Genomic DNA, 22,849 nt, shown 5'->3' on the forward strand with positions numbered 1-22,849 from the left:
CCGGCTCCCGCTCTGGGTCCCCCGCGCGGACCCTGCCGCCTCGCCGCGCCCTCGCCCCCAGACTGGCCGCCCCCATCTCCCGGGCTGGTTTGCTCCATCGCCCGCCCTGGACCGCGGCTTCCGTCAGCCAGCTCGGCCCGTGCGGAGGCGCCCCCGCCTTCTCTGGGACGGAGCCGCCCAGCCCTCTGCGCCGCGCGGAGTGGAGTCCCGCCGCCTGGCTCGGCCCTGGCCCGCGCAGGACCTACATCCCATCCAGACCCCGCGTGATCCGGGTGCCGGGGCAGGTGCGAGCGGCCGCGGGGTCTGCGCAGAGCAGGACGTCACTTGAGCCCGGCCACCCAGCCAGCGATCCCAGGGCGCTCCTCCTCCCCTGGCTTCTAAATGATCCCCAGGCGGCTGAGGTGGGACGTCCTGGGCCTGGGTCCGAGCTGCGGAAGGCAGCTCGTCCTGGTGCCTCAGACCCGCAGTGCCCGTTATTGTAGCTTCTAGCGGAGGGCGGGCGGGCGGGCAAGCGGGAAAACCCTCTGCGTGGGAAGCACCCAGCCCGCTGCACTGCTCCTTGCGCAAGGGGCGGCGTCCCCACCTCCAGGTTCTGGGCCGGGAGGGGCGGGTCGGCCAGGAATCGGGACTTCACCTGGTTTGCGGGGTGCGGGGCCACTTGGGGAAACGGAAGTTCAGAGCGGCTGCTGGCCCGGCCCGGGGTCCCCCAGGCCTGCGGTGGGACTGGACTTCGGTGGGTAATGTTGCTGGAGGCAGTGGGCATCGGGGCATCGCCTTGGCCCGAGTTCACCAGCTGCAGACCCAGCCTTCTAAGATGCCCCTCCCAGGAAGACCACCCTCCCGCAGGGCCTCCCTAAGAGCCCGCCGGGTCTGACCACCACTCTCAAGTGCTGGAGAAACCAAGGGGCAGAGAATGCGTGAGAACCGGAGAGCAAGGAGGGGCGAGCAGAGCCTGGAAAAGCTGCAGAAAACCCCTCAGCTCCAGGGCGGTATTTCCTGCCTCTGATTATTGAGACTTGGCTTGCCAGCCACCCAGGTGCCCTCCACAAGAGGCCTGGGAGTCGGCCTGGTACTATGCACTCCTCCTGGGCCCCAACTTCCCACCCCACCCTGTTTGGACCAAAGAATTCAGAGCTATGACAGGGAGAGGGAGGCAAACTAGGGTGCCCCTGTCTCACTGCTGCCAGGAGAGGCACCACCCACAGCCAGGGCTTCTCCGGCTTAGAGACTTGGCCACCATCCCCACCAGAGGATTCCCCGCACCCCAGCTTCTGGGAATCCTGCTTCTCCTGTGCATGGGCCCCAAGACCACCCTGGCTCCCCCAGAGCTGAGCTGGAGCCCCTCCCCACCTCAGAGGGGCACGCTTCCCGGCCCTCACAAGTAGGGATCTTTGAGGGCGGCTAAGAGTGTGAGCACTGTTCCCATGCCCAAGGACTCTGGCACCTCTTACTGTGAGGTGCCCTGGTCTCCAAGTGCTCGGCTTTTAGGAAGCCCCCCTAGAGTGCCCAGCCCAGGCCCTGCACTTGGCCTCTGGGCCTGGAGCATCCGGGATCCCCCGAACATGGCCCTGTAGAGCCCCTTCAGCCCGCGGTTAAGGTGCCCTTCTTGGGGGTTCCAAGCCCCTTGCTGAGCTCTCCAGGGCTTCTTGTTAGAAGCAGCAAGGCCACCCAGCCTCCATTCCCATTCCGGGGCTGGGAGCCCATGGGCACAACTCCCATAGGCATAGGGAGTGGCCAGAGCCCACTAGGCAGTGAGAGAAGGACCACAGCGTGTCTGCAGCTTGGGTCTGGTGATGCTGGGAGGTCCCAGCCCAGGCTGCCCTCTTCTGGGAGAAGGGAAAGGGGGCCTAGGAAGGTGTCCCCCTGGCCAATCTGTTGTGGCCCTGTCCTCCCTTAGTGTAACATGGCCCACCCTCCTTCCAGTCCAGGCCTCTGGAATGTGCCTGAGGCCCCAGGGGAACACAGCTTCGGCTTCCCAAGAGCACCCCCTGTCCCCAGGCTCTGCCCGGCTCCTCCCGAGCATCCCACCTGCAGATCACCTCTGACTCCACAAATGTGGGAAGCATTTTCTGGGGGTCATTCCGACAGCCACCCCCCAGGAGTGTAGGACGGGTCTCCACTCCTTTCAGGTGCCAGGGAATTTTCTGAGGCCTAAAGAGCCGCTTGGACCCCACATCCTGAGTCCTTGGGAATCTCCCACACACCTGCAGATCCCAGCCTGCTCACCCACTGGCCAGCCCTGGCTCTTCCCCCTCACTGATGGGACTGGGGCCAGGACAGGCCAGGTCAGGTGAAGCAAGCCAAGTCGTGCGGACAGACATTCCAGCGGGGCCATGGCCCCCCTTCCTGGGGTCCCCAGCTGCCTGGCTCCTGACCCTGCAGCCTGAGAGCTCCCTGTCCAGAGGATCTGCTGACAACTGCTGCAGCCTGTCACTCCACACCGGGGTACACACCCAACACGTGTGTATACACACACACACTGAGGCCCCTGCTGAGTCCGGGACCTTTGCAGGACTTTCCCCCAACCAGCTAGATGCGGGTGCGGCTGTGACTGACCCCCAAAGGGCAGAGGCTGGAACCCAGAACAGGGCTTTGCACCCAATGCTGCTGCTTCCTCCATGCATTACCTCTAGGGCCTCTTCCTCCCGACCTCTCCAGGCCCCAGAAAAACAAACACACTCACCTGGCAGCAGCCTGGCCTCCCACTGAGCAGCAGCCCAGGCAGTGTGCAGTGACGGAAATAGTTGGGAGAAGCCCGACCTCGGCTCAGCCCTGCCTGACACACCTGTGCGGCAGCCCAGTGCAGGTGCCATCCGTGGGGTGCAGGGTGTGGATGCGGGGTGTAGGGCATTGGGACATGGGTATACGTGGACACTGCTGGTTTGTGCGTGGGTTCGGGGTACCTGTGCATAGGCATTAGGTGTGCATGTTTATTGTGTGGGAGGGTTGGTGTGTGCACATGGGTGTTAGGTGTGTTCATTGAGTGTGTCCGTGGGTGTTGAGTGTGTCTTGGTTGTGTTAGTGTGGGTGTTCTGTGTATGTGTAGGGAGTGCTGAGTATGTTTGTTTGCCAGGCGTGTGTGCACTTGGGTGTTCTGTGCTTGGGGTTTGGGGTACACGGGTCTTGGGTGCGTGGGTGTAGCGACGGCACGTGGGTGTTGTGGGAGTTGGTTGGGTAGGGATGCATGCCGGGGGGGTGTGGGTGTCGTGCTGTAATGAGAGCAGCTGACGGGAGATGACCACGTCCCCTCTTGCTGGCAGCAGTGGCCTCTCGCCTGTCACCCAGGGGAAGAACTGGGCAGGGGCGGTGGGGAGGGAAGGAGCTGCCGGGACGGAGGTGCGAGGGGCCCTCTGGTCCTGGCTCCTGCTCTGTGCCTCGGGTGCAGGGCCGGCCGGTGGCTCTCGGGGACTGCGCCTCACCTGGAAAGTGGGCCCTTCCCTCCTGGCTCCCTCCGCAATCCATTGCAAACCTCTTTCTCCTCACCTTCTGCCCCCACCCTGTCTTTAGGCCAGACTGGTCGGGGCCCAGGTGGTGGCTCAGTGTTGGAGTTCATCAGCCCCTCCCAGCCCCTCTGCCCATGCCCAGCTCCATCCTCGGCTTCCCTGGGGGCTGTGTCTTGGTGCCCGGCATGGCCTCCCCTGCCATCTTCCTGATGCCTGAGCAGTGCTGTCCCACTGCGTGCTCGGACAGCTGTGTGCAGACACCAGCAAATGGGGACTCCAAAGGCCCATCCTAGGGGACTAGGCTCTGGGAACAGGCAGCCTCTGCCAGGGGCCCGCCCCCAGGATTGCTGGACCCCCGAGACTACCCTCCAGGAACTTTGCCCTTTGGTACCGGGGATCGAACTCGGGTCCTTGCACTTGGGCAGCAGGCAGCGAAACCACTGAGCTAAATCCCTGGCACCTTTGCCCTTTGTAAAGGCAAGAGGAGCATGGGGAGCAGCAGGCTCGCCCATGGCCTGCTCAGCTGTGGCTTTCCCATGGGGCAGGAAGGCACAGTGCAGCGTGGGCAGGGAGAAGGCCCTGGCCTGGCTGGATATGGATCATATCTGCAGCCCAGGGGACTAAGTGACCCACCCAGGCAGGTGGCGACGCTCCTGGGACCCCAGTGGCTCTTCTCCAGACTGCTGTGGCTCTGGCTGTGCAGGGCCCTCTTCCTGGGCATCGGGGGCACAGAAGGCTTGACCAGTCAGCTCCAGCCCCAGGGACAGCCGGCAGCCTGGGCCCTGGTTCTGGACCTTATGTGAGGAGAATAACAAGGTGGAGCTGGGGCTGCTCAGGACAAGTGCCTTGGATCCTGGCAAGTACTGAGCTAAGGCTGGCCCTCCTGCAAGGGCCAGCAACACATTAGTCTCAAAATGCTCTTCCACCACGCCAGCCTGGGGGGAATCCTGGGCTCTGGGGCAGGAACTGGGCTGGCATCCCCTACACTACCCAAGAAGGCAAAAGTTCCCGGTGTTGAATGCCTCCCAGGCTTGGGAACTATCTTAGTTACTGGGACACAATAACCCTACCACCCACAATTTAAAGGAGAGGTTTATTTTGGCTCACAGTTTGTAGAGAGACCATAGCCAGCTGGCTCCAAGGCAGGGCAGCAGGGCAGAAGGTCATGGCAGAGGAGAAGGTGCTGAAGACTTGGTGGCAGGAAGCAGAGGAGGGGGAGCTAGACCTTACTAGGCCACGCCCCCAGTGACGAAGCTCCTCCCACCAGGCTTCACCTGCCCACCTCACATCTAGCTGCGAACTCAACAGTGGACTAGTCACACCCCATGCACGATCCAGTCACCTCCCCAAAGTTCCACCTAAGACCATGAGGCTTTGGGAGGACATCTAGCTATAAACATAGCTGGAACTGGATTCATTTTCTCTTATATGTAAGAAATCATCCCCAAAACTTGGCAGTTTTGAACAAGCATTTATCTCACAGTGTCCAAGGGTCGAGAATTGGAGTGGCTGAGCAGGGAAGCCAGGGTCTCGGGGGGCTGTGTCACCCTGAAGCTGGACTGGGGGAGAGGCCTCACTTCCTCCTTCCACATGTGCCCCTCCTAGGAGCTGCCTGGTGTCCTCCTGGCATGACCACTGGATCCTTCAAGTGGGTGACCCAGGGCCAGCCTGCAGTGGAATCCCTGAAATGCTCCTGCTGCAGCCAGGTGCCCTTCGGTCCACACAGTCCTGCTTGGCCTCAGGGAAACTGCCCAAGATGAGGGGTTCCCATCTTTCCCTCAACACCAGCTGCAGTCTGGCAGCTGGCCCACAGCTTCCTGTGCCCAGCAGAGGCCTTGTGCTGTCCTGGTGTCCCACCCAACCAGCCAGTGCCTGGACCGCACACACTCAGATGAGTAATGGACTTGCAGAAAGTGTCCCTGGCCCCCAGCCCAGCTGCCCTTGTCCCTCCCCTGGCCCTTACTGTAGCCCATTCTCCAGGTGGAGGCTGGACAGAACCTCCAGCCCCTCCCCAGTGGTCCACCTTGGTCTTTTTGCTGCTCAGCCCTGGCCAGGCCTCTGTTCTCTCTTCCATGGCCTGGGATATCACTCAGGTGTCCCCTGCTTGTGTGGTTGTCCCTGGTGGTCTGCCTGCCCTGCCTGCCCGTGCATTCTCACTGCATCCTGCTAGCCTGTGGTGCTGGAGCTGATACATGTTCCCAAGTCCCCTGATGCTGTGGCCAAGGCCCCACCTGCCTCAGCCGTCCACTCTCTGGTGGACCTGCAGCCTGTCACCCCCCATGTTGCAGCCCCTGTGATCCCAGCCTTGAGCACCCCAAACCAGGGGACAGAGATCACAACCTCCTGCCCCTTCCAAGGACAGTTCTTCTACAGTGCCCTGGGCCAGAGTGGAGGGTGGTAGGAGGGCAGCCAGGCTGCAGTGCGTGTCGGCAGGTGGGTGAGCTAGCTGTGTGCTGAGTCAGCCTGGTGGGGGAAGGAGCCTTGCCAAAGCTTCCTGCTGGCTGGGGCCACAGCCCCCTCGTGTGACTCAGCACTGACAGCTCGGAGGAACCTGCGAGGACAGGGGAGACGCGTGGGCCACGAGCGAGCGCAGGCTTCTAACAGCGACACCCACAGCCCGGGCCCAGCTCAGCAAGAGGCCACACAAGCCCCTTAGTTTCCCCAACCTCGATTTCCTCATTTTTTACTCCAAGAGCAGGGGCTCTCGTGGTCTCCAGAGGCCCTGGCTATGGTGAGAATACGTTCGCCAAACTACCAATTCCATTGTTTTAAAAATATTTCAGTATGGGGCCAGGGATTTAGCTCAGTGGTTTCACCACCTGCTGTGCAAGCACAAGGACCCGAGTTCGATCTCCAGTACAAAAAAAAAATTTTTTTTCAATATATATGCTAATTGGTTTTATTTATACTACTGGTTTATCTCAGTTTTTTGAAAAGAGTTTGTATTATTATCTGTTTCTTTTTTGTTAGACTATTTTACAGAGGGTAATAACTATTGTTATTCTCTTATTAGACTATGAAATTTTATTTTTTCAAAAAAAATGTTTTAAACAGCGTGAAAATGGTGCCTTTCCCATGGTCCCCTCAAATCACTTGCTGCTCCCAGGCTGCCACCTGTGCCGTAGACGGGACAGCGGAGGAAGCTGGACACAGGACTGAGAGGCCCCAGGGCACTGCCTCCCGGGGCACCCAGCCCTGCGTGTCTGTCCCCTGCTGAGCCTCCTCCTGACCTCCCAGGAGCACCTGAAGCTGGCGTGCTCGCTGGCTTCCTCTGGAGAAGACCAGTCCACCTGTCCTCCCTGGTTTCTGTCCTTTCAACTAGAGCCACAGCCTGCGACCCCTCCACCCCCGGCCAACCCGACCAGTCCTGATGGCCTGTTCACAGGACCACTCAGTGGCCATCCAGCCCCACCTGACCTCCTGCACCTCTCTCCCATCCGTACAGGTGACATCATCGCCTGGGGCACTCACTCCGGGTTGACATCACTGTCCTGCCTCTGTCTCCCTTTGCCCAGGTCCCACCCCGGCTTCCTTCCTGGGTGGCCTCAGATAGGCCTCAGGGAGTGGGTGGCAGCCAGCCTTACAGAGGGTCTTTCACTTCTCAGCTCACCTTCCGCCCCAGGGCCAGGCGTGGGGCAGATGGAGAAGTGCCCGAGGCCTGACAGGCGTCCCCACGTTCGAGGGGAAGTGACTTGCCCCGGCCCAGGCAGGTTGGTGGCCAGGCGGCCCCGCCAAGCTTCTGTTCAGATTCCTGTGCTTTGGGACCCCTGGTGAGACCTGGAGACCAAAGGCAACATTTGGGGGACTCCCACAGTGAGGTCGGCCCTATGGCTAAAATATCAGAGGGAGGACCTTGAGTCATAGGCAGCTGCAGCCAGTCCTCCTTGGGCAGCTCCCGGTACTGCCCATGCTCCAGGGCACACTCCTGCGGGGAGGCAGGTGCAGCTGCCAGCCCAGGCTGCCCACCCAGTGGTCAGTAAGAGGCCACCAGGTCAGCCTGTATTCTGGCCACAGCCCAAGCCTCGCACTTTGGCCTTTCTCTCACCCTTCCTTGTTTACTCTGCCCTGGAACTGAGGCTCCTGCCCCTCGTATGTGTGCTGGCATCTGCACTGGGCCGGATGGGCCACTGGTGGCAGAACCACCCACCCCATCCAGACCAGCTGCCCTGCTTCTGCCCGGCTGTGCTCAGGCACACGTGGAGGGTCAGGCCCAGCTGTGCCGCGCACTGGGCCACGTTGGAGTCCCTCAGCCTGTGCTGTTCTGCCTGTGACAGTGAGGACTGCAGGGCAGCCCAGGGGCAGGAGTGGGTGTGGGTTGCACGGTGCCCCTCCCCAAGCCCTGACTCAAGTCTTGGGCCCCTGCACCTCAGAATGACCTGACAGAACTAGTTGGCCACTGCAGATATAATCACACTGGTGCAGAGTGGGCCCTGATCCGATGGGACTGGTATCCTGAGCGGAGCGAACCTGAAGAGAAACACTGAGAAGAGCAGAGTTGGATTGACGCCATAACCAGGAGGCTGGGGAGGTGAGGAGGATCCTCCCTGGACCCCTGCAGGGTGCACCTGCCCAGCATCTTGATTTCTGCAGAACGGCGAGAGAATAGATAGCTGTTGGGGTTTTTTTGTTGGTTTTTTTTTTGGTACCGGGGATCGAACTCGGAACCTTGCGTTTTCCAGGCAGGCGCCGGACCCACTGAGCTAAATCCCCAGCCCAGATAGCTGTTGTTTAAGCATGAGCTTGAGTTATTCTTCAGGGCAGCCCGGGGCCCTTTCATCGTGCGCCTTCAGGTGCTGGCCTCCTTGGGCTGCCCAGTTAGTGCTGGGCCGGGGAGGGCAATGTGGGGGTGCAGCAGGGCTCAGGGAAGTGGCCCCCTTCGTCCCGGGTGTCAAGGGCTCAGGGACAGTCTCTGCCCGAAGAGGTGTTGCCGGGCAGGGACATGGTATCCCTGGACAGCACTCTCCCGCTGGTGTAGGAGGGGATCTTGGGGTGCAGGGGGTGCCTGTTGGGAGGCACAGCCTTTCTCTGCACCAGATCGCCCCCAGCTAAGGGCACTGGGATCGGAACTCAGGCTGAGGGGCACCACAGCTTCTGGGCCTGGCCGGTGCCCCTGTGCTCCTTCCTCTTCCTGGGGCACCGGGCACATGTCTCGGCTGCAGGAATGACCACAGCCACTGTGATGCTGCGGTTTCCTGGCACACAGTTCCAGGTGTGTTTACCTGTGATGTGGCTGCCATAACGCAGTGCCTCCGGCTGGGGCTTGACACACGCACTTCCTCTTTTCAGGTTAGCAGTGGAGATCCAAGATCAGGACACCAGCAGGCTCGTTTCTCCTTGGTCTCTTTCCTCAGCTTGCAGGTGGCCCCTTCTCGCGTCCTGTGTGCATGCCTGGCGTCTCTTCCTTTCATAAGGACACTGGTCCTACAGATGGGGCCCCACCCTTGCCGCCTCATTTAACTAGAATTACTCCCTTCAAGGCCTCATCTCCAAATACATGAATTTTGGGGGAACATAATTCAGTCCATAATACATGGGTTCTTATACATCCCCACTCTACAGATGGAATTGAGGCATAAGGCACCAAGAGCAGACCAGCAAGCCCCAGTTGCCCTCTGGGTGGCCCAGCTGGTGCGCCTCCTCTCTGCACCCATCCCAGGCAGGACCCCCTTACAACAGCCCCTTGACATTTTTGTGGCTGTTGGAGGGGCAGACTCCCCATGCCACCCTCACCAGGAAGCACTTAGGTGTGACTGGGACAGGAGCTGAGGCAGGGGTGTGGGCATTTTTGTGGGTGCATCTGGCCCAGGCCCTGCACCCGGGCAGTGTTGGGGGAGCTGACCCTGTTTGCTGTTCTACAAGGACTACAGGAGGGGCAGGCACCGAGAAAGCAGAAGGCCGGCTGAACAGGAACGGGAGGGGTCTGGGCAAAGGCCCAGAGTTCCAGAGCAGGGAGCAGGTCATATAGAGGAGATAATGTAACTCTTAACCTGTTAGATACCAGATATGCTGTTTGTGTTCTCCAAAAGCAAAGAATGAATTTTTTTTCCAAAGAATGAATTTTAAGGAACAACAGAGGTTAAGAGTAGGAAAAATTTATTGAGAGAAAAAAATTTATTGAGAGAGATAGCTCCTGAGAAACAGGAAGGGACCCAAAAGTGGGTTGGTTGCGGTGGATCTCACTTTACAGAGGTGTGTTTTTTGTTTTTTGGGTTCTTTTTTCAGTACCGAGGATTGAACTCAGGACCTTGGGCTTGAGAGAAAGGCATGACACCACTGAGTTAAATCCCCAGCCCACTTTACAGAGGTTTTATAGCACAAAATCTTGAGGTGGGTACAACGTGGGTCAAAACTATGATCAATCGGCTCAGTGGTTCTGCCGCCTGCCTCGCAAGCTCAAGGACTCGAGTTCGATCCCTGGTACCAAAAAAAAAACTATGATCCATCAATAAGATTACAAATATAGCCATTTAGGTGATATTGATCCAGTGGGGAAGTAGGTCACATAACAAGTGTAAGGGGAAAAAACAAGGACTTTTTAAGGAAGGGATGGATCGGGAGGACCTGGTCACCTACCTCGATGACTGATGTCTATCTAGACTTTACTGGATCAGGTGATACCAATTATAGTATAATCTTTAGTGTATTGCTTATCCCTCGGGGAGGCATGTCGGCCAGGTCATTCCATCTGTATCTTGAGGCCTGGCCTCCAACAGTTGCGCCTCCAGCCACAGTTGTGATGTGTTCTCCTGTTCTGCACTGACTTCCTCAATGGCTTAGCCCTGTCTGTTTAGAATATTTCTACCTAATTTGGCTGTCTATAACACAGGGACAGGGAGTGAGGAGGACAGGCTCAGGCTGCTGTGGGATGTAGGTGCAAATGTGGCGATGACATCAGGCCCTGATCATGCCCTTTGGGGGGATGTCCAGACACCCACGCCCACGCAGGAGTGCTGGCTGAGATGTGTAGGTCAACACTGGCCTCTGCCTAGGCCTGGCCCCACTCTACCAGCTGTGGCTAGGTGAAGGAGAACAGATGACCTCTGAAGAAGACACGGAATAGGATTCCAGAAGACCGGCAGGAAGGAGCCTGCCACTAGTTCCTGGGGCGGGCTCTTCCTCAGACCCCAAGCCACCCCATCCCTTCCTCCAGTACTCTAATTCTGCAAGACAAGCCCCAAGCACTCTGAGGTCCTGGGTGACACACACCTCATCCCTCCCACACCAGGGGCACCTGGCTGAACCCTGGGGAGGCTCCCTGCGGCCCCTCCTCCCACCTGCACCCCCAAGGCCCTCCACAGAGGCTAAAGCCCCAAGTTGCCCCTGCTGTGCAGGTTCACCTTTTGCAGCCTGAGGCTGCCAGGGGCAGCCTCTGTTGCGGCCTCCCCCAGAGCAGCCTGGAGACCCACAGAGCCCCACGTGCAACCCGGGCAGACCCCTCCCCAAATGCTACCGAAGTGCCGGCCGCCCCCCGCCCCCCATCCGGAGCTCCACACCATCCCAGCTTAGGTCAATGCTTTGCTTTGGGGTCCTGAGAGCGACATCCTGGGGAGAAGGGAGGGGTGTCTCGCGCGGGGAGCTCCGCACTCAGGTTGCCGGGGACCGGTGTGGGGTGTGCAAGCCCTGGCTGGCACCCTCGGATCATCGGGGACCACGTGGCCGGTGCCCGCCCCCTTTCTCTAGGCCGGTGCGCAAAACGTGGGATGAGCAGAGCCCGGAACCTGGCGTCAGGGCTCTGGTTTCTGGTCGGCGGAATCTAAGCTCAGGGCAGAGTGCAACCGGACCGCGGCTGATGGGCTCGGATTGCTATGGCAACGAGGCCCGGGAAGCAGCAGGGCTGGCAATGGAGGGAGGAGCGCGAGGGGTGTCGTGGGCCCGCGTGGGGTCGCTCGGGTCGCCATTCCTCTGAAGACTGGAGACCCTCAGGCCCCATCGGACTCCTCGCTGTCGGGGGACCTGGGGACGCGGTGGACCCCGGCGGTTCCTGGCCTGGAATCGTGAGCGGTGAGTGGCTCGGCGGATCTGGTATTTAAGATATCGGTCCGCGACCTATGGAAGGCTGCGAAAGGAGTCCCTGCGACGTTCCCGGTGCCTTTCTCGAGTCCCCAAAATGTTAACCTCTTACGTAGCCGCGGTTTTTCTAAACGAGGAAATCCTTACCGTGATCTGCTATGCAGGACTTACTGAGATGTAGCGGTGATTTTCGTTGCGTATGGTTGACTTTACTGTGGTCCAGGATCCTGTGTTGCACATACCTTTCCCCCCCTCCACTAGAGGTTGCACCAAGGGTCTCGCGCATGCTAGGCAAGCACTCCGCCACTGAGCTATACTATACCTCCAGCCCTTTTTATTTTGTTTTGAGACGGGGTCTCAAGTTGCCCGGCCTGGCTGGTCTGGAAATTGTGCTCCTCCTGCCTCAGCCTTCCGAGTAACTGGGGTTATAGGCATGCACCATCATGCCTGGCTTTCATGTTTTCTTATTCTTCCTCAACCTAGACTGGCACCCCCAGCTCCTCTTTGACTTTTATGAGATAGTTAAGATTTGCCTGGTATTTTCCCATGATTAATTTCAAGTTATGCATTTTTGGCAAGACAACTTCCAAAAGGAAATAGTGTCTTCAGTGCTTCCTAGAAGATACATGACGCCAATTTGTCCCATTGCTGGTGACACTACTTTGGTCATGTGGCATAGTGACATCTGCTAAGTATCTGTCATAAAGTTAGTATTTTCCCTTGTGAACAATGAATACCTTTTAGGAACATGCTTGGAGACTGTGTAAATACTCTGCTTATAGCCATACTTTCTTTTTTCTTTTTTTTCCTGTACTGGGGATCAAACTCAGGACCTTGCCCTTGGGAGGCAGGCACAGCACCACTGAGCTACATCCCCGGCCTGCAGCCATACTTTCTGTTCCTAATTTTAGCATACGTATTTCTTGAAATAATTTTTGCATTTAATTTCCTTTTTTTTTTCATTACATTGCCCAGGAAAGGGAAGAAATCATGAGTTTCTAAGTTGCACTATTTTGCCTTTCAGACAGAGTTTAGCGTTGTCTTTATCTCATATCTGAATCAGAGTGAGAGTAGGTCTGGCTGCTGCTGCTGTGGTAGCAGGATGGGCGCTCCCACTCCTGGCTCCTGCCTGGGTGCCTGAGGGTCCTCCAGGAAGATCACGGTTGGAGGGGACTTCAGCCTCCTCCAAGGGAACAGGGATGGCACAGGCCTGGGGCTGGTCCTGGGGAGGCAGGAGGTCCCCGTTCCTCCCTCTGTATCCCAGGATCCTGTGTAGGGCCACTCGCTCCATAAACCTAAATCCTGCAAATTTATCAGAATCTGGAAACATTTATTTTTGTTTTGTTTTGGGTACCTGGGATCGAACTCGGGACCTTGCACTTTTGAGGCAGGCACCAGAACCACTGAGCTAAATCCCCGGGCCTGGAAACATTTTTGTCTTTTGCCTCAAGACACTGGAGCTATGTAATTCTCTCTCACTCTGAGAAATTCACATTTCAGAAAGTTCCATTTCTACAGGAGACTCCAGATTTTCTGGTCACTCCATGGTTTAATTAACTACCCTGAGGGCTTTTTGTTTGTTTTTCAGTGCTGGGATTGAACCCAGGGCCTTGCACCTGCTAGCCAAGTGCTCTACCACTGAGCTACATACCCAGACCCTTTTCTGATTTCTTTTCCCTCCTTAGAAGCTAGATGCTTCTGCTATGTCAGCCTGAGAAACCACTTTCTCCATTTTTATTCCTGAGTTTTCTCTTGGGGTTCTCTTCACTGAAGCCCTGGGGCTTGAACCCAGGCTGGCAGAGGATAGCACTTATGCTGCCCTAATGGAACTCAGAGAGTGAGGAGGTAACTGATTGGAGAAATGTGTTCACTCCTCTCCACTTCCAGCAGCTTCAGACCTGAAATAATTACCACTGTGGTATTTGCCGAATGGTTTTTCTATTTTCGTCATTCCTACATTTATTAGTTGGAACTCTTCTATAAGAAAGAAACTTCCCTTTTTTCAGTTTTTCTATTTACTTATTTTTTATTTTAGTAGATATTTTTATTTGTATTTCATGGATTATAATCCATTACCATCCTATGTTTTGTTGCTGTGTCATCCAGCTTGGGGCACTGGGGTCCCTTTCATGCTGGTATCTGTGGCTTTTGGAGCACCCCCCCACACTTCCTGGCATCACCACGTATGTCTCCTCCACAAACCTGACACCAGCCACTTCTCTAAGGAGCCCCAGCTCTGTCCAGTTTAGAAACCAAGGCCCGTGTAGTAGGTAGGCTCATTGCTGTCAGGATGTCATTGCTTCTTGGCTTTCTCAGTCAACACAGCTGGTAAACGTGTGTTTACATACAACATGTGCACATCCCTGTCCCTGTATCTGTACCTGGCTATGACTTTACACACTGTTTCTACTCTGTCACCAAATCCTCTTTCATTCTTCCTTTTCCTCACCTCTCTCAGTCTGGCTCCCATTGTTCCCAGCATCTTTATTGTTTTAGTCTGTCCTGGAATATATATAAAGTAGTTTGAGAATTGCCAATCCATATTCCTATGAGAAATGTACCTATTAACTATAGAGTATAATATTTATATGTAGATTTTATTTTATACTTACAATAATCAAAACATTGTTTTCCAAAGTTGTTTGTGTTTATGCTACTTTTTAAAATTTCTTGTTTGCTTGTTTGTTTAAAACAGAGTCTCCCTGTGTTGTCCAGGCTGGGCTTGAACTCACAATGTAGCCTATGCTGGCCTTGAACTCTTGGTGAACCTCCTGCCTCAGCCTCCCAAATGCTAGGATTACAGCTGTGAGCCACCCCACCCAGCTCAGCTTTTAAAAAGGGTTGTGGCCACTCTTGGGCAATCATGAGGAAAGAAAAAAGAGCTTGGAGACACAGGTTCATATGCTTTTCCCTTGTATCCACTTGAGGAATAGCTGCAGGCCTGAGTCCGCAGCCCAGCACAGAGCAAGTACCACCTGATTGATTACCTTCAGGTCCCGCAGAATATTTGAGTGAAGGTCATTATGTGTGTTTTCAGGGCAGCAGCAAAATGGCAGCATTCCTCATGCAAAGTAGATTTTGGTTCTTCTGCCTTGGAGATGGGTGGCTTTTTATTAACGGCTGAGTGGAGAGTCCATTGCGTCTGAGCTGCACTCTTCAGAGAGAGGCTGCAGAAGGAAACCGCTGCTCTGGACGTCTGCCCAGTCGATGTGCCCAGCTCTTGTTCATTAGCACCGAGCCACTTTTAGCCTTTACAAATTGTCCTTTTCCTATATTTTAGAATCTGAAACTGTTTGTGTTTTGTTGGGGTTACACAATGCTTTTTCAGTTAAGTACCCATCAAATATTTATTCTAAAAAGAATTGCTCCACATTTTTAGGCAGCTGAACAGAAGGGCACTTCATTCCCCTGCAGCTTCTGCAGACCCGACAGCCCAGCATATCTCTGAGTGACGGTCCATGCTCCTCCCCCTTACCCAGGATGTGGTGGCCGCAATGAGCTTGCTGGAGAGGGAAGGGCACCACAGGGCTGGTGAGGGCCTCCCGCCAAGTGCATGGTGCTGGGCGTGCTCTTCGTCTCCCAGACAGCTGCTTGGATGACCCTGGGCCTCACCCTCTGTCTTAAACCCTTTTCTCTTAAGTATTATGTTAGTTCTCCATCAGCGTGACAGAATTCTTGAGAGAAAGTGCTAAAGTAGGAAATGCTTTGGCTCCTTGTGTCAGGGGTCTTAGTCCATGGTCACTTGGGTCTGGAGTGAGGCATCATGGCGGAGGGCGTGTGGCAGAGCAGAGCTGCACATCTCACAGTGGCCAGAGACAGAGAGAAGGGAGAGGGGACTGTGTCCCCTTGCAGAGCAGCCTCCCGTGCCCTACTTCCTCCAGCTAGGCCCTGCCCCTAAGGTCCAACCACCTCCCAGTAGCCCTAGAATCCATCAGCAGCTTCGTCCATTGGATCCATTGGAGCCTTTACGATTCAGTTTCCTCCCAAAGGCCTCCGAACACTGCTTCGCTGGGGACCATCACTTGAGCTTTTAGGGGACAGTTCAGGCCCAAACTATAACAAGCATGATGCCAGCAGTTAAGAAGTGCCTGGCCCTGGGGCTCCTCCCAGCCCTGGCAGCCTCTGGCCCTGTCATAATCTGTAGCTTCATCCCATAATCTTTTGCCTCCTGGGAGTGCCAGCCTCTGAGCCTCCTACTCCTTCTGCTGTGAACCACTGCTACCCACCACCCCACCCCACTGCCCAGCTCCGTCGGGTTTCCTGAGTTTTGGAGCCACTACATGCCCTGCCACACTGTGGCAGCATCTTAACACCAAAGCATCTTAAAAGCCACAGGTGGCAGGCAGGCTGAGGTTGTCTCTGTGTTATTTGCTAGTGAGGAGTATCTTTCAGATGGGGCCTCTGCTGCCTGAAGTCTTTTTGGGCCTGCAGTTTTCCATGTGTGGGGATCGTGGCTTTCATAGAATTGTTTCCATCTTCTGAAACCCAGAGATCCTTAAGTGCCATTCAGACAGGTGTGCTTCTGACGTCCCCACTGGTGTTTGAACCTGGGAGGATCGGTGTGAGCAGGCCGCTGGGGCTGTTGTGTGCTCCCCTTAGGGTGGGTGCGCTGTTGGGGAAGTCTGGCTGGCAGTGGGTCCCTCCTATCTTTGTAGGTTTCTCCTGTAGCTCTCCAGAAACTTCGTGAGGTCCCTCTTGAAAACCAGTGCTTTCTGGGGACATCTGCTGACTGGCAGACAGATTGGGTCCAGACTTTGAATCTGTGATGTTGATAGTTAAAGCTGATAACCTCGGTCTCTGGCCTTTTAAAATCATCCTTTGGTGAGGCTTGTACAGAAGCCAAGGTGGATGTTCCATGATGGCAGAGAAGCAGAGGAACTGCACCGGGCTGCTGCCCTCGGCTCCGGAGTGCAGTAGCGTCTGTGCAGCTGGCTGGGAATGCGCCTCCCTCTCACTGTGGATGGGTTGTGTCATGGGCAATGATTTTATTGAGCTGCACCTCTGCATGGCGTCCAGAACCCTAAGGGGACACCTGTCTCTTGCCAGAAAGCTAGAGCCACAGGAGCCCCATGTGCCCAGGCCCACATCGGTCTTAGGGAGGGAGCCAGCAAGTGCCACTGCCTGGGCTGGCACATGGAAGCCACTGGACAGGGCACCTGCTGAGTCAGAAGACTTGGTGAGAAGGAAGCTCCCTGATAGGAGAGCAAAGGGCACTTCTGGCAGAGTAGCTTATGCCCAGGGACAAAAATCCGAAAGTCTTAGGCTTCTGAGAGCCAGCAGAGGTCCAGAGGAGCTTCTGTGTGCTTTCCTGAGAAGGTTGGACCTTGCTTTGAAAATGGCCAGGAGCCACAGGCAGCTGTTAAACAGAATTATAATACTTGATTAGGTTTCCATAGTAGAAAAATAATCCCTTAGGTGGCTGTGTGAGCAGTGAATTGAAGGGGTGAGCTCGAGGTTAGGGAGCCTGGCACAGGACAGGGCACTGCGGGCATCCTCAGAGGAGATGAGGCCCATTGGCCTCACAGGCGGAGGCATGTGGAACAGAGAACCATCCCGAGGGCTTGGGTGTGCGAGAGCTTCTGGCATACTGAAGGTCCCAGTGTTGTGGTTTAGATCCGGGTGTCCCCCAAGGCTGGTGCGCTCGGAGGCAGGGCTTTGGAAGGCCATTGCTGTTAGCAGGTGGGGTTGGTCCCAAGAGGTGAGTTGGGGGCGAGACCTGGAAAGGTAGATCAGCCCCTCCCTGCTCTCTGCTTCTCAGCTGCCACGAGGTGAGCAGCGCTCCCCGTCAGGCCTGTCCACCACGCTGTCCAGGGCCAGCCAGCCAGCCATGTATGGACTGAAGCTTCTAAAACTCGAGCCAAAGTAAACCTCTCCTCCTTTAAACTGCGAGTGTTGGATATTTTGTCCCAGCGACAAGGAAAGTGACTAAGACACTCAGTACCAATGGCACAAAAATACCTGAGATACAGATATTTTTAATTGGTCCGTATTTCATTAGGCACTCTAAGAAGCCCTTATTCACAGAGTTAGCTGGGTCAAATAGCAGAGAGGGACACGCAGGCTGTAAAAGACACACCAGAGATAAGGTGCTGGGGTAAGAGACAATTGCTAAATAAGGAATTCAGTTTTAACAAGGAATTCAGGAAACTGAATTCCGGTCCTGAGAAGCCAAAAGGCCATAAATAACCACACACAAAAATTCGGCCAATAAAAGGATATATATTTATTAAAAAAAACAATTCGGAGAGAAGAAGGGGCCAATCAGGAAAGAGGATCCCAGCCAGGAGAAGGGGAGGGGACTCTTGGGAGCTAGGAGTAAATCCACGTGGCTTCCAGCTCCGGGGAGCCTGTGAACGCGCTCCACTCCTGCAGGAGCATGGGGTAAAGCCTCGCTGCCGCCGCCTCTGGAGTCCAGTTTCTTGGGACTCGGCAGGGTGATTTCATTTCTCACAGGCCTGCTAACTCGACTGCTGACACCGATTCTTTCCTGTGAGTGCGCACAGTGTGCAGGGCCTGTCTGCAGGAACACCTCTGCCACCAAGACTGCCACACACAGCTCACCAGCTAGGCCCTGGGGTGAGAGCATCACGCCTGTCCGGAAGGCTCCCAAGGGTTTTCTGGGGTGACATCAGAGTTGAGCACTGGGTGACAGGAGGGGCTGCGGTGGAGAGGGGGACACCTTGCACGTCCAGGCTGAGTCAGTGTGGCAGTGGGCAGGAGCCTCCTGTCCAGGTGTCCCAGTGCAAGAGGAAGCCTGGGTTAAGCATTGTTTTAAAAAGATTCCTGACTGGATGTGGTGGCGCAGGCCTGTGATCCCAGCACTTGAGAGGCTGAGGCAGAAGGATTGCTGTGAGTTCCAGGCCAGCCAGGACTACATAGCAAGACACTGTCTCAAAACAACAACAACAAAAAAGACCAGTTTGGCAGATGGCTGTGCCACTGGATAGGCCGAGGGAACTGGGAAGTGGAGGTGTGGGATGGACACACCTCGGCTGATGCGTAGGAACCCTGAGAACCCCAGTGAGGGATGGACAAATGGCAGCTCGGAGAGACCAGGCTGGGGAGGCTGCTGGGCCATGGTGGGCTGTGGAGCTGGGCCCGGCCCCAGTGAGCGCAGTGGAAGCGGAGGAGCCCGGTCCCTGTAGCAACGGCGATCTGCTGGCCAGCGCCCTCCGCCTGGGGCCTCAGGCCCTCGCCCCGCTCCTGGTTCACCTGGGCCAGTGTGCCTGGCCCCTCTCTGCACAGCCAGCCCTCTCCCTCGCAGAGGTGCCCAGATGGCTACGCCCTCTGCTTTTTCTTTTTGTTTTTGTTTTTGAGACAGGGATTTGCTCCACAGTTCAGGCTGGCCTCGAACTCACTATTGCTGGTCGTATACCTGTCCTCTCTCTGGCCCAGAAGCTCTGGGAGGCCGTGCAGCACTCTGTGCGCACAGAGGAGTCCAGATGGGCTTCTTAGACCCCTGCAGGGTGGAGGGGTTGCTAGGACTAGCAGTGAGGGACTGTGATGACTCCTGTCATGCCTGGCACATCCAGGCCAGCCTGTGGTGGCCCAGCCTTGCTGTCCACTCTGTGGTCACTTTCACTGAGGGTGGAGCAGTTGGAACATAGGCTGTGACTCAAACACCCAGTAGTTACTGCCTGGTTCTTCCAGAACAATCTGCCAAACCCTACCCTATGTGATTCCTGCTCTTATAAGAAAGTCTGTCGGCTCTGAAGGCTGGTGCTGAGAAAGTCACTGCCTAAGAAATGGCCTCGCTCCTTCCACCCAAGAGACGAGGCCATAGTCCCATTCTTTTGCTCTGTCTCTGGCCCTCCAGCAGCTCCTCTGGTCACTCGATGGCCATGTGGCCCTCCACGCCTGTTCTAGCCATCCCAGGCCCTGGTGTCTTCCATGTGCCACTTCCTCTTTGCCTCTTGGTGTCCCAAGTGCCACTGTCCGAGCTCAGGTGAGCAAGGGTGTTCCCACTGTCCACAGGGCACCCAGTTTCCTCCTGTAGGATCCATGTTGCCTCCTTGGTCCTGGTGGAGTATTTTGGGATTCTTCAAATGCTGGACCAGACCATTGACCGTTCTTGCTTAATTTTTCTTGTTCTGTTACCCAGATGTTATAGAAATGGTTTTGACTGTGTAGCTCATTTTTGTTGTTGATGTTTTATTATAAAACATACTGTTGGCTAGTCGTTCACTTTTCTAAAAAACACATATATAAGAACATAACAAACACCCCTAAACTAGCTCTGGCAGGACAGAAAGATACCGTGGACAGAGCCTGCAGGTGGTTCCCTTTATACAAAGTCTGAGCCTCCTTATCGCTCTAGGGCTCCATGCTCTGTCCCCTGTGACGCGGGAGAGGAAACTGGCCAGAAGATCCACAGCCAGGAAACTCACTGCAGCTTGGAGTGCATCTGATGCTAACGGCTTGTGCCTTCCCGACACACTGACAGAAGCACTGCCAAATACCTGCTCCCAGTGCCCTGAGCCGCCCTCACTCTCTGGAGTACCTTTGGGGCTGGCTGTGTTCTTCCGTTACAGCTTCTGCTTCTCCCTGAGTGCGGACTCCAAAGCCCATGTGCAGTCCCCATGCCCAGGTCGTGCAGTTTGCCTCGGGGCTGCCCCGGGTAGCCACTGTGCTTCTCCCTCTGTAGTGGGGGCCGCTCCCTCGGTCGGACAGCTGGCCAAGGGGCAGCACAGTGCGGAGGACAACTTTGCCACCGCCCGGCCTGCTCCCTGTTCAGTCTGGACACTGGCCCACGGTCAAAGTGGAAATCTTGAAATCAGCGGCAGCCCTGGCCGCGGAGTGTGACAGCACTCAGTTTCTTCACCGCTAACTAAATGGAGCTTTCGAAAGGTTTCAGGCCCGGGGTGGAGCGGGGTCCCGGCCTCCAGGCCCTGGAAGGGGCTGGCACAGCTGCTTTTTTCTGGCTGCCGGGAACTCATGGGTTGTTCCGTCTGTGGCCTGAAGATGTGGTTTAGTTTTGGACCCATCACCTCAGAACCCTGTGCCTCTCCGCTTCCAACAACCCGAGTGGACGGTGCCCCGCCCAGACCATTCACCGCCGGCCCTTGGCCGTGGAATTCCACTCCGGCTCGTCCAGCGGTGTCTGCACAGACGCGTCCACTTTCTGCCTCAGGACTGCACTGGCTCAGCATCCAGGCAGCTGAGTCCCGGCGCTCGGGCTGCCCCAGCGACACAGCGCTGAGAGCAGTGAGCTGTAGGTCACTTGGAGGCAGCAAGGCCCCTGCCAGCCCCGGCAGCTTCACTAAGTCACCCTGTAGCCCAGGCTTCATTCCCCCTTGGGTTTACCAAATCCTGAAGCAGGAAGTGGATAATTTTGTGCCAACGCAGGTCTAGACATATTATGTCTTGATTCTTCTTTTTCCTGTTCCCCTCTTCTCCTTTCAACTCTCCTTCCAAGGATTGTTTCCATTTTTCCCTTCTATCCTCTTTGTTTCCCCTTTCCCCTTCTCTTCCCTTCCCATTTGAGCATGTTCTTCGTACTTCCCAATACCTACCCTCCTTTATGCTCCAGGAAGCTCTTTTATGGAACCTAGCTCTTGTTGGTGTACAAACAGTGTTTCCATCTGCCTTCCTCTACTTCTCCTTGCTGTAGGATGAGGTTAGGGCAGAGCAGCCCATGGCCAAGGGGCAGGCAAGCCCTTGAGGTCTGGGCCTGGCATTACCTGGTGGCTCTGTCCCTCCCCAGAGCCGTGGTGTGACCAGACAACTGTTATTGGGCCCAGCTCCATCCTGCCTCTGGTAGCCACGAGGTGGACATCGGAAAAGAAAGGCCAGAGTAACTGACGGTGCGCACACCCCTTCCTCTCCTGCAGCTGCCACCATGCTGAGCTCTGAGCAGGCCCTGAACAAGCTGCTGATGCGCAAGGAGGAGGAGTGGCGTGTGCTGCAGGCCCAGCGGAGCCAGCTGCAGGAGACAGCTCTGCAGGACACTCAGCGCCAGCTGGAGGAGGCAAGGGAGAAGTTACGGCGCCTTCAGGAGGACTTCGTTTACAACCTACAGGTGCTGGAGGAGCGGGACCGTGAGCTGGAGCGCTATGACGCTGCGTTTGCCCAGGCCAGGGCCCAGGAGGAGGCCAGGCAGGCAGAGGTGAGCGAGCTCAAGATAGAGGTGGCCAAGCTGAAGCAGGAGCTCGCCAGAGAGGCCAGACGTGTGGAGGAGCTGCAGGAGCAGCTGCGGCTCAGGTTGCAGGAGCATCGCCTGGAGCTGGGCCGCATCCAGAGGTGAGGCCCTGCAGAATGCTGCAGCTGCCAGGGCTGGCTGCCTCTTGCACCCGCCCGACTCCCCGGGCACCAGCCACTCACACTGTGCCCTCACCCTGAGCCCCAGACTCCAGGGTGCACGTGCCGGGAGCTGATCGATCCCTTGGATACCTGCATGGGGGACGATGGGAAATAAAAAGAGACAGAGACGGGCCGGGGATTTACTCAGTGGCACCGCGCCTGCCTCGAAAATTTGATTCCCGGTACCAACAAAAACAATGAGAGACAGGCAGTATTCAAGGTGTAAGGGGGACTGGGAGGAGCCTGCCTCTAGCGGACAGCTTGATAAACTCCACAGCTGACCCACTTGTTTAGCTATCCAGACGCACAGAGGAGGAATGGTGTACTTTTCCTGGGACAGCAACTGCAGTGAGAATGGGGCAGTAAAAAATGAGGAACTCCTAGGACCTGGGATTTACTCAGTGGCACTGAACCTGCCAAGATCCTGAGTTCGATCCCTGGTACCAAAAAAAAAAAACCACAAACAAAGGGAAGAAGCTAATGGGGATTAAGTCCTTCCCCATACCTGGATTCCTGCCTTTCTTTGCCTTGTCCTCAGCAGCTGTTGCCTTGCCTTAGGAGCTGTGACTGCGAGATTTCTCCACACAGCCAGGAAACATGCAGCCTTCCACGCGTTTCCCTATTCCAAAGCAAGTCACACGGGCCTCAGACTGCAGGACCCACGTCACGTAGCCTGGCCCCCAGCAAGCACGGTCTCCACATCCCAGGGCAAGGGCCGGGGCACCTGTTCCCCTGGGGCCGACATCGTTCAGGGTTCCTTTAAATATGTAGTTTGTTTCATTAACTATAGGTCTGTTATCGTAATAAAACATGCTCGAGTCTGTCATTATTTTAGTGTAGAATACATACTCATTTCAAAGCTAAATGAGCTGACTTCAGGGAAGCTGACATAAGAACCCACAGCGCCCATCTGTAGGTTGTGTTGGCCGGACCTCTGGCACTCGTGGTCCCCGACATTCACATGTGTGTGCAGAGTCTCGATAAGTCAGTATGGAAGAGAGATAAGACAGGCATTAGAGCCGGGGATTTAGCTCAGTGGTTTTGCCACCTGCTGCGCAAGCGCAAGGACCCGAGTTCAATCCCCGGCACCAAAAAAA

The 22,849-nt window shown here is 56.0% G+C and overlaps 1 protein-coding gene across 9 annotated transcripts in view; it reads left to right on the forward strand.

Moving 5' to 3' along the window:
* Positions 1–11,194: 11,194 nt before the first annotated feature.
* Ccdc57 (coiled-coil domain containing 57) overlaps positions 11,195–22,849 on the forward strand; it is an 82,813-nt gene continuing 71,158 nt past the window's right edge. For 5 of the 9 annotated variants that reach the window (XR_002388098.2, XR_002388099.2, XM_021241001.2 and 2 more), the window contains exons 1-2: positions 11,196–11,444; positions 21,284–21,692. Coding sequence is in view for 7 of the 9 variants with exons in the window: in XM_021241001.2 (XP_021096660.2) it covers positions 11,249–11,444; positions 21,284–21,692 (605 nt within the window). In the remaining 2 variants the exon portion in view is untranslated. Of the gene's footprint in view, positions 11,445–21,283; positions 21,693–22,849 lie in introns of all 9 variants that reach the window. The other 4 variants (XM_004861024.4, XM_013078160.3, XM_021241002.2 and 1 more) reach the window with 3 other exon arrangements.

Source organism: Heterocephalus glaber, unplaced genomic scaffold, assembly GCF_053883595.1.
Source record: "Heterocephalus glaber isolate CG9 unplaced genomic scaffold, H.glaber_assembly_v1.0 deba00000937, whole genome shotgun sequence".
In the NCBI taxonomy this organism is placed as follows: Eukaryota; Metazoa; Chordata; class Mammalia; order Rodentia; family Bathyergidae; genus Heterocephalus; species Heterocephalus glaber.